The 11,622-nt window shown below is 38.7% G+C and overlaps 1 protein-coding gene and 1 long non-coding RNA gene across 2 annotated transcripts; both read right to left on the bottom strand.

The window, feature by feature from the left end:
• Positions 1-49: 49 nt before the first annotated feature.
• Positions 50-8,552, bottom strand: grxcr1a (glutaredoxin and cysteine rich domain containing 1 a). The gene is made up of 4 exons (XM_044127252.1): positions 8,154-8,552; positions 5,496-5,735; positions 5,351-5,416; positions 50-3,768 (listed from the first exon to the last, which is right to left on the bottom strand). Exons 1-4 carry the CDS (start codon positions 8,550-8,552, stop codon positions 3,589-3,591), a joined length of 885 nt encoding a protein of 294 aa, XP_043983187.1. The 3' UTR covers positions 50-3,588.
• Positions 8,553-10,332: 1,780 nt separating this feature from the next.
• LOC122837129 lies at positions 10,333-11,110 on the bottom strand. The gene is made up of 3 exons (XR_006371695.1): positions 11,086-11,110; positions 10,820-10,886; positions 10,333-10,568 (listed from the first exon to the last, which is right to left on the bottom strand). It is a non-coding gene; the product is annotated as an uncharacterized LOC122837129 (long non-coding RNA).
• Between the last annotated feature and the right edge of the window lie 512 nt (positions 11,111-11,622).

An 11,622-nucleotide genomic window follows, 5' to 3' on the forward strand; every position in this document is an offset into this window, starting at 1 on the left:
ATAACATTTCTCATGCAAGTTGTGTGATTAATCAGCACTTGCATAGAGGACCCATATGTGCATTGATTGTCCACAGGATAACATATTTAACTTATGTAAACTGCCAACTTGATTCAAGAAATCTAAGGGAGTACATTGGGATGTATGTGAGCGGAATGACAGGGCAATTTACTATTTATATCTACAAAGATTTTGTACGACTGAGTTTGCTGATATGAATTAAATGTAATAAACCCAAATGTGTCTTCAGGTTCACCAAGTCCCCTACCGATGCACATGTTGACAGGTTCTACCTGTGTAACTCATTGTCCGCTTTTTAATGTAATTTTGAACTTTGAACCAAACTGTGGTTGAATCTTGTAAGTTGGGCCCTTTTTAATCGCCGATAATTTGATTCAAAACAACTTTGGGTACAAGGAGGGACCCATATGGGCCCTAGATTGATTGTGTAATTTGAAGTTGTTACATTGTTTACATAGTACTTAACTGGGTTTTCTGATATAAATTATATTAAACCAAAAAGTGAGACCCATAAAAGAAATCCATCATCTGCCCAGGACCATTTAATGCTTATTAAACCAGAGTAAAATTAATTTGGGTCCCACATATATGCTTTAGCTTAGTAAAAGTATGCAAGACAGTCATTTGCTTCATGTATGAGTCTTTTGGGACTTTGAAACAAAAAAAAAAGCTGTGATCATGACATTGTCACCACAGGTTGGATGTAAATGGCATCTAGGGCCCATGTGGGCCCACTCTGAAGGGAATGAAACCTATACAGGAAGTTAAGATGTGGCTCTAATGCAACCTGTGGAGAACATCACATAATATGCAAGAATTTATTAAAGTTCAGAAATGTACACACATTATATTAAATATTAAATGTTTGGTTTAAGCTGTTTATACCCAACTTTAATGTGATTGAGATCCCCAAGATGAGTTTTCTCATGGTTTTGGGTTCACAGCGGGTTTTCTGTAGGGGGTCCTAATCGGGTTTATTAAATTCAACCCATATCAGCAGTACAAACACAAAACGCAACACCTTTTTAGCCAAGTAAGTTGTTTTTTTTTAGAGCACTCAGCTTTTACCAATATGGATTGTATTTATCGGATCCTTTCAAGAGGTCCAGGCTTATTTTGTGCCTAATGTCTCTGAGAAAAATTAATATGGGACTCAAATTTATGTTAACTCTGCACCTGCAGATTATCAATTATATCTTTGGTTGTTTGCGTGACATTGTGCTCTGCAGATGTTTACATATTGGGGCCCTTTAAGTCAAATTCAAGCTTCTCTTAGCAGATCGGGGGCCTGCTTCCTGTTTGAACCCCAGATGGTTGACTGGAATGTAAAGCCATTAGATGGTGCAGTTGTGGGGATGAGAGAGGGGGGCACTAGCCTGTACGCTGACGTCAATAAAAACAGTCATTTCCAACCAGTCTGCGCATTGACCGACCATTCAAAAACATTACGCACAGCACCGCGGCCGGACCACGCTCGATTACTCGACTGAAATAACCTCTTTTTTCGCACATCCTTGGAGAGCGGACGCAGTGCGGACGATCCCACCATTGCAGGTTTTTAACCATTGAATGTTGTGTGAACATTTCTGGGTGTTGCGCGCATCATCAGTGTCATGTCTCGTCTTCCCATTCCCAGATCAGCTCCGCCACTGCCCATCTCGTTTCCGTTCATATCGCCCCATCTTCACACAATACATGCTCATTGAGAAAAAAAAAAAAAAAGCAACCGGATCACCAGGTTCATCATAAATTAGACGAGCGTCGAGACGTGTCTGCTGATCGCCTCATACATCATCCCATCTCCGGCAACTGAGCGCAAACAATGACGCTTTTATTATCCCTTATAAATACATTTTGTTTTAGGCTTTTAGAAATGTGATTGGGGGTGGGGGGAAGGGTAAAAATCCTCGATGCATCTTCCATTTGTGTTTCAACCCCCTCTCCTGTCTTTTCATCTCAATCACCCCACAGATGGGGGCGCACTGAATCCACACAGTTGGAGCTTCAGATTTTCTCCATCACGTCAAGCCTGTGATCACAAAGCCCAGAATCTCATAACACCTAACAAAACTAAAGCTGTGAGCTTTTTGTAATCATCTTTTATTGTCAATGAAGAGAACCAGCCTTCAGTAATTATACTGTTCTAATAATGGTCGCTTATTTGGGTTGAATCGCAGGTGGAAGAGGAGCATCTTGAAGGAGAATCATTTTGCTGATCACCATCACCCTGCTCTACGCTTTTAGCCTCTTTACGGTGCTGCCTTGTCTAATAATGTTCAAGCAGCATTGTACAGGGCTATGACAGCATAGAGAGCTGCGCTGCGCTTCCTCAATAGACCCAATAGTTGCTGCCAACCAGAGCCGGCCAGGAGCAGAAGCGAAATCTGCCGCTTCCACCCCTAAAACCGTTTTTCTTGTAATACAGATGATAAGAATCAGTTTATTTGTTAAAAAAAAGTGAGTCTGCTGGACATTCAGGCGATAGTTGTCCCTTTGTAAACAAAGTATCTTAATGTCTGTAAACTTTCTTTGATGGCTAAAACTGTATTTCTTTTCCTGCATTCTTCACAAAGTCCACAGTGCGAAAATGTAGACTTTGTGTATCCCTTAGTTTTGAGACTTTTATGCATGATATGTTCAGCAAAAATATAAAACAGTTCATAAAATTAAACATTATGCATTTAAATTTTCTTTATTTTTGATTGTCATTCATTCTTCCCGCATCTTCAAATAATACCTGGATCAAGAATTCAGCTCAAGAGAGTAGAGCTACAGTCATTCACAAAGACACAAGATCTTGCAAGGCCTGAAAAAACAAGTTAGAGAAAATATATTTTTTAAAAGCATTCTTATTTTTGGCATTTAAAAACACAAATATTGAGCCTAAAGATTATTAGAATGATTTTAGACTAAATTAAGTTTTTTTTTGTTTTTTGTTTGTCATAAAACAAGACTAAATTCAGGGATTTGTATGAAATATGAGCTTCTTATTTTAATTGAATTGCTCAAGTATGCCCAAGCACACCTTGGGCAACAGAGATTATATCAACAAAATTTGGGCTCATATATTGTTTTTGATGGTTAATCATTGCATCGACAGGTAGCTTTTTGAAGGGGTTTTAATGTTACTGTTTGAATAATTTCTGTGCTTCCCTGTGAGCAAAGTTCCAGTTTGCTGCCTTCGACTGTCTGGAAATTGAGCCCTCGACTTTCACTGTCCTGAGTGTCTGTTATCCAACAGTGTCTGATATAGGATTAGTGACGAGAGATTTGTTCATTACGACGCCTCCTGACTAACAAGCTTATGTTTCCCAGAGGGCAAGCTAGTTCACAACCCTTCAGTGGATGTTTTTTTCTTACAAATCAAATATGCTTCAGGGAAATCCAACTGACACGGAGACAATCAGAAAGTTTGCAGATTTTATTAGAAATTCCAGTTTTCACAATAATAATGGCCATGGAGAAAGAATCCTGCTGTGTTGTGTTTTACTGGCCGTGTTGCTGTCCATTTCAGGTTCCTGTTTTTTGTCCTGAAGTGGGATGTTTGGTCCAGGCATCACACCGTCCTCACTTGCTGCAGCTAGCACAGGGCTGCAGGCCGTTCTCGTTGCAGGAAGTGCACTTTAGGGCTTTGAAGGAGTCCGTAAAGCAGTTGCGGAACACGGACATCTTGCTGCCATGGCACATTGAGCACGGGATGAAGGCGAAGCCTCCGCAGGTCTGGCACGTCTGGGGATGCTGAACCCTCTGAGAGACGGAGAAAATGTAGTTTTAGTTTCAGGATAAAGGCTTCAAATGCCAACAGTGCCTATGTTCCATGTGCAAATTATGTCCAGATAAAAGAAAAAAATGGAACAACTTTTTAACAAGACGTAATCAAGTCTATGAATTTTTTTTTTTTAATTATCATGTTACTATTTCAAAGGGAGACTTTACATATCTTTTCGCAGGCCACAGTGATTTCTTTCAATGCTCATTGTTTATAAATTCATGCAGATTTTGCAAACTGGACTATCAAGTTTGGCTTTCATTTTTACTTGTTCGAAAGTATTCAAACTGTAATTTTTTTTCACATTTTGTTACATCGCATACTCTAACTTCAAGGAGTACTTTATTGGGATTTCATTTGATAGAACAACATAAAGGTTTAAGGAAAAAGGTAGGGCATGTTCTCATTGCCTGTTTGTAATTTGTTTTTCATTTGAATTGAACAAATACATTTTTCTCTTATCAGAGGTGTGTAGACTTTTCTATCCGCTCAATGTGGTCACAAAGCTAGCACTTTGCATTGCTCTGAACATACTGTCCCCACTGTAAATACAGGTAGTGGCTGTATCATCCTGTGGGGAATGATTTTCTTTAACAGGCACAAGTAATCAAAATACACTCAGAAGATGAAATACATTTTGGAATCTTCAGAGTATTATTTTTTGTTTGTTTTATTCAAAGCAAAGTATCCCTTTCATCCATTTCACAATTATGAACCACTTAAGTTTATCAAACAAGTATATGTGACCAAATGAGTTGAAAGGAGATTATTATTTTCAAGGCCCTCAAATTAATTGTTTTAATCTCTTCTTAGTTTAACATTTAAAAGACAGAGTACACTGTGATCTTCTCCTCATCCACCACAGAAAATGAGTGCATTTCCCAAAATGCCAGTCTCCTATTGTTTCGCAGAATTAACATTCAAAATAGTTTGGTGTTCGTGCTTGTAAACACACAATCACCAATGTTTTTGGACAGTTTCAGGCTAATTTTTGCATGCATGACCTTTCAGGGCGGCACCCTTCTAATTGCCCTCGGGGGCTTAAAAAAAACTATGTCTTAAATGTCATTGTAGCTTTGGATCTAGTTTTGGCTTCTTTTTGGAGGGAATCTGAATTCAAAATTAAAGCAAAGGATGAGAAAGGCCAACCACAGCTGAGGGGGAAGCTGAAATATTTATTTTTAGGGATTATAGTTGACACTATGGAGCCAATTGGATTGTGTAAAATCAAGCAAATAAGGGCCCCTGTATTACAGATGCCTGGATATTGATGTGCATGAAATTTTTAGCTCCTTTCCACATACTTTATTGATGACACAGTGAGTGGGAGGAGCTGATTGTTCCTGTCTGCACTCAATCCACCTCATTGCTTTGGGACATTCAAATTTTGCTGGTATATTGATTATGCCAATAAATCTCAAAGCAAACAACTGAATTATTTATTGTTTGTCTGCATCAAACTGAAGCTGAGGGGAACACACTTCTAGCTAGTTCATCTATTTGGCCACAGTCTATAATTAATAATACAATTTTCAAATCTGGCTGCAGGGGAAACCTAACCTCGATTTTTGTCAGTAGATCTTGCAGCTCTCCTGATTCGTTCATGCCAAGTATTTTCTCAGCACCCTGCAAAACAAGTTCCAAACCATCAGAAGTGCATGAGACTGACGCCTGGAGCTGCTACGAAGCAGTGTGCGGGACTGACCCCAAGGTAGTGTCCATCAATGAACACGACTGGCAGGGAGGGGGCTTCACCGACACGTCTGCACCGCTCCTCCAAAACTTTCCCGTACTCGATGTCCAAGGCGATGTTCTTCTCCACAAACTTGACCCTGTGGTTTTGGAAGATCTTCCTGACCAGCTCGCAGCGCTCAAAAGTGGTCCTCACCACACGGAAACTTGTGGTGTAGATCACTATGCGTCCAAACTCGAGTGGTAAATGCACCTGAGAAAAGTCAAAAATGAAAGGTGAGAATGTTACATCATGAGTAAAGTTGAAACTTTGCTTCTTAGCTGCACTGCATAGCGGATTGAGTTATTGTTGTCCTTCATTCCCCCAGCTAATTAAAATACAAGTAAAAATGTTGTGGTATGTCAAAAATAAAATGCTTCCTTTGCTGTCCTGAATCTAGTCATGATTGCTGCTTTAGGTTGTTTGGAATTGATGAAATTATTTATATTTGCCTGAAGAGTGAACAATATGCTTTTTTTGAAGAATTGTTTTTAACCCTATTTAAACTCAGAACTCCATAGCTGTGTCTCAAATACATGTATAAGTTGTGAACTAACCTATCAGAGGCTTATAAAGCTATAATGTCATCATCTGGCTTTATCAATTTGTTAAAAGGTATAATGATCTTCATATGAATAAGTTTTTGGATTTAAAATAAGTATATTATCTCACTCACTGTGTCACAGAATAAATGCACCTTATTCCAACAGAGCAGCATGTCAAATCCATACACGCTTCACCTCCACTGTCACCTTCATTAAATCCTAGTCCTGCAGCAGAAGGAAGTCCAGGTTTGCCTAATTTACATAAAAAACTCCCTCAACTCCTGTCAAAGATCTTTAGAGTTCATCCCCTTTTCTCCTTGTCAACAGAGGGGGTAAACAACTTCTCACTGGACCTCAAGAAACTTGTATTCTGTTACTTTTTGATCTTGATTTCCAAAATGAAATACAATATTTAATTTTATCCCCCCAAAAAACATGTTCTCTGCAACGCTGCAGTTGGTTCATCATAACACAGGCTGCCATGGCTGCTTAGGCTACTTAGCATAGCCAATGAAGTGGAGGATAAATGGTTTTCCTGCAGCAGTAAGTTGTTTCTCTGCCATTAGCACATTTACCATTCACATGTACACAAGACCTTCCTTCCAGCTGTGATTGGTTGTTTTTGACTGGGAGCTGTGCATTACTTCAGACAGCTTCACAACATGGTGACAATTTTAAGAAATGTGGAAAACACAGCAGCTTTAACTGGTTTTAGCCCTTGGGATGGCTTTACTTCAATATCATCTCAAAATTGTTACACAAAAGCAAATGGACACAATGGGCAGCTTCTTTTACAATATGGTTTACCTTTCTTGTGGAAGTCAAGGACGTTTAGCTTGACAGCTGTTCTTTAAACAGACATTGACAGATGACAGATAGATGTAGATTGTAAAATCACTTTCTTTATGCAAATTAGTTTATTTATGTAATGTAATATTCAATTATTGGAATTCAATAGCTGTTTAAATCTGACCCTGTCTGTGCCCTCAAAAGCATTTACAAGTGAGTTTAACAAAGTTGATTGAATGTCATTATCCCTGTTTTGAGGTCCTTGGCTATGATTTGACCCAAATGAACTGATTTTCTAACTGGATTTATGATAATTTTATATCTACCATCTTTTTAGAATAGGGTTTTCTCCCTTTTTAAAAAAATAAATATGTGTTTGAAGTACATAATTTGACTTCGCTGAAGAGTTTCAAAACCCTGAATAACTTTTACATCCATATGACATCATTCAGTTAGAAAGCGCACAGGCTCAGTGTTACATTGGAGTGACACGCAGCAGACGGTGCAGTGATACTAGAAAGCAGTGCTGAATTCATTAACCTGATTAGTTTCTCCTGAAACACTTAATGAAATGGATCATTAATCTTTAATTGTTGTATGAGCTCATCCTCGCTTGGGAGTGTTTATTCTGGTTCCACTTTTTAACAGTATTTATACAGCTACAACTTCAAATTTGTCACTTTACAACCACAAACATCAATACTTTTATTGGAATTTTTTGTGACCGATAAACAGAGTTACCTGTATTATGACAAACAACAACATTTAACTAATACTTGTATTAAACATGACTAAGTCAAAGTTTAAAAAAAAAATAAAAATAAGTTGCTGGTCTGTAGGGTATGAAGCTTTAGTCTCATATAGATTAGTTTATGCCCACTTTTTGTTGTAACAAAGCTCAAATCAGAGAGGTTTCATGAAGATCATCTATTTACATCATCTTTTAGGTTTAAATATATATTCCTTTTTTTTTCCTTTTCTCCAAAGGGTTTTTGCGACTCTAGTGGCTCGTATTTTTGCAACAGTAGGCAGACAGGAAAGAGAGCGAGGAGATGGGAGAAGACATGCGGCAAGGGTCGCCGGAGCCGGGTGTCGAACCCGCGACGTCCGCGTTGAGGACTAGGGCCTCCAAAGGTGGGGCGTACTAACCCCCTGCGCCACCACAGCACGCCCCAGGTTTAACTATATATTCTAAATCAGACTTGATCAGGCACTGCAACTTCTATTTGGAACGCAGAAAGAAAATAGTCTTAAGACTGCTAAGGCAATAATGTGATTATGGCCAACCGGTACTTACACCGTCAGGAAGGTTCTCAAAGAGCGTCTGACCTGCGCTGACTTTGTGTTTGACCCCTCGAACTGTCCCGTTTTTGCTGAGAATGTTGACCCTCTTGGTGGTGAACATCCAGTCCTTGGTGGCCCCGGCGTACATGAGCAGCTCATCAGGCTCACTCTCGCTGTCGTCCAGCTCCGAGCCCAGGAATCCGTACAGGTTTCCTTGAACATCTCCGGCTGTAGAAGGGGTGCTGGCCCGCTCGGCGTCTGAACTGCAGGTGCAATCTGAATCCAGGGAGTCTGAGGGCCCCTCATCCTTGAACATTTCCTTCAGGACCCGGCCACTGTTCCCTGAAGCCACACGAAACCTCACCCGCCTCTGTGGCTTCTCTGGTCCTGCTGTCACAACTGTCCCCTCCATTGCAACCTCTCTGCCACGTTACATGGTCCAGCACACTGCAGTTCAGCTCCTTCCCTATCATTCGGAGGTAAACATTCAGCCCAGACACGGTATTTTGTTTGCCATGGATTAATACCACGTTTAATCCTTGCTGTGTGAAGGGATCTAAACACGACTGGGAGCCAGTAAGCTGCCTTGCAGTCACATTGACTCAGCCAGTAAATAATATATGCATTCCTACCATGGTAACCCAGCAGGTTTATCTCAAGTAAAGTGATAGTGTTCGTTGAATTATTTATCACAGTTTACGGAGTTTTCACTGAAGCTTTGAACGAAACTTTATGTTCTTAAATCAATAGAACAAATAATTAGCTGTCTTGAAAGAACATTATAAAACGATCTTAGATAATTTTGTGGTTTGAATGCAGCAATTTTAAATCTTTCACCAATATGAAGCCAACTTCTATTTCCTGCTGCATGACAGACACCTTTAATTTGACATTGCAATAAAATTGAGGTATTTATCTTACTTTATTGCAATTATTTACTTGTTGAATTTGAGCACAGTTTTGTTGTAAAGTGGTTACTATATAATATGTTTAAACTGAAAGTTTATTAGAATTCATCCATCCATTGTCTATACCCACTTATGCTTGCAGGGTCGTGGGGGTGCTGGTATTTGTCTCCAAAGGTCATTGGGTGAGAGAAGACAAACAACCATGCACAAAAACACTAGTGGTATAGATCACTGTATATGAGGTAAGGCTGGAAGGTTACGTCATCAGTATGGGATTTGAACCCAGGGCAGTGTTGTTGCAAGGCAATTGTTCTACCAACATTTCCTATCTAAATTCAATAAAGTACTAGTTCACAAAGAATCTGATCTTAAGTCACTTAACAAAAATAACATGTTAATTTCATGTTCAATTATTTATTGAAGACATTTAAAATCAAATAAGTTGAACAGATTTAATTAAATATACATATATATAGATATATATATTGATGACCCCCAAAACTTTTGTGAAATGTTTCTGTCCCAGATGTCCCAGATGTAAAATGTTGTAAAATTTACAACATTTTACAAAATGTTGAAAAACTAACAACATTTTAGAAAAATAACATGATACTAGCAGTCAAACATGGCAGTGGTAGTGTGATGGTGTGGGCCTGTTTGAGTGTTCAGAAGCTGGAACCAATGATGTAATGTTCCTTTTTTTCTGAGTATAATTAACGTTTTTACCTGTAACAGTTTTTCCAAAAACAAGTACATTTAATTTGCTGATGAGGTATTATTATTATTATTATCGTTTGTTAAAAAAAATTATTTAACTTTTTGTGAATTTTTACATTTTAATTAGGAAGTTTCCATTTTCATGTGAAAACTAAAGTGAAGGAAGCTTTTCCTTGTGTCTGAAGTTATAACTCACAGTAAGGTGATATTCCTCAATAGTATACAACCAAAGGGAGCGTGCAGCTGTTCACTGAGGTTACTGGGGGAGAGCAAACAGGACTGGGCCATATAAGGTGTCACACAAGCACAATACAGGAGAGCATCAGCATGAGAGCCCATGCTCTGCTCAACAGGTGATGAAGCGACTCCCTGGAGATGTGACTTGTCATCTTAGAGCGGTGACAGCTGATGATTGGACAGTGAGATTTCAGCATTATGGACCCAAACAGAAGGACAAAGAGTCATATTCCTCACTGGGAATGTGTTTTGAGCTTCTTTTGCTTCATTCTTTGAGACTGAATGGCTGTTGTTCTCTCTGAAATGAGTCAACATTTAGTGTAAGTGTGACTCTGGGTCGCCACCAGTTCACTGCTATGACGAAATCACTCTAATGACATTTTCTTGTTAATGTGGAAGTTATTTACTTATTTATCAGTCTGTATGTAACCGGTGTATACTACTAGTGTTCTTCACTGATAACCTAGTCTTATACAGTCGGTTAACCTTGATGTGTTCTGCGTTGTGTTCAGATGAAGAAGGGAGTCAGACCATAGGAGTTGCTGGTTGTTCTTTATTGCAGAGGCCTGCACAAATAGAAATAAAAATGCCCTTTAACATGCAGCTCTTCCATTCACAGGAGTCTGAATTCCCCTCTTCTCAGGCAGCCTAGCGCCAACTGCAAGTAGCACAGTGCTATTTTGCTTGTAAATAAATCCACAATAAAAAAGGTAGATTTCTTGTAAAATAAAAATAAAAACCTCTGAATCAGATGTTTTGTGCCCTAAATACAACCAGCTTAAACATTGTAGAACAGAACAGAACCAAATACACATACCTGCACAAATAGAAATAAAAATGCCCTTTAACATGCAGCTCTTCCATTCACAGGAGTCGGAATTCCCCTAGCAGACAAGCACATGGAGAAACCCTGTGACTAACTAATAACAATATCTTCTCTAACATTTAAGAAAAATCGTCTTAACTTGTCAAAAAGAATACTCCTTTGTATGTATTAAAACAAATCACAGCTGCATGTATTTACAATTATTTTATATACTTCATAAAACTCTAGCATAACCAAAAGCAAAGAGAATTTCCTACCTCTTCTCAGGCAGCCTAGCGCCAAGTGAAGGTAGTACAGTACTGATGCCATAAGATGCTCTCTTAAAGTGACAGTACAGGTAATAGTGCTTATCTAAATAAGTAAAATAATAAAATTCTTAAAATATGACAAAGAAATAAGATTCTTCATTGTTAGTCAGGATTTGGTGAAATTTCAAATATTATAATAATAAAAAAATAAAGCACATTTTCTAAAGTTGTTACATGTAGAATAGATTAATACATGACAGCAAAAATAATTATGGCCTTTCTAATTATGGTCTTTCCATTAAGAATGTTTTCTCTTCATGACATGTTTCAGAAGCAGTCAAGCCACCATGCAGCTATGGGCAAAAATGAAAACACTGAGGCAGGCTCACCATCTCGTTTGGCCTCCTGCAGACAGAAAGAGTTTCTTATCTGGAGTTCAGGGAAATGTACCAGGTACACATTGCATCCAGCAGCCATTTTATCTCGCTTTAACACATTTAGACAAGAGAGCAACCTGAAGAGCTTATCTGCCTGTCCTTCCCATAA

This window comes from Gambusia affinis, linkage group LG09 (genome assembly GCF_019740435.1).
Source record: "Gambusia affinis linkage group LG09, SWU_Gaff_1.0, whole genome shotgun sequence".
Taxonomy (NCBI): Eukaryota; Metazoa; Chordata; class Actinopteri; order Cyprinodontiformes; family Poeciliidae; genus Gambusia; species Gambusia affinis.

Bases quoted from the DNA above. Each gene is read 5' to 3' on its own strand.
- grxcr1a (XM_044127252.1), bottom strand. From the start codon at position 8,552: ATGGAGGGGACAGTTGTGACAGCAGGACCAGAGAAGCCACAGAGGCGG. The intron at 5,736-8,153 runs GTAAGTACCGGT...GACTTTTCTCAG, and splicing joins TTGAGAACCTTCCTGACGGT to GTGCATTTACCACTCGAGTT. The intron at 3,769-5,350 runs GTTAGGTTTCCC...TCCGTCTCTCAG, and splicing joins ATCTACTGACAAAAATCGAG to AGGGTTCAGCATCCCCAGAC.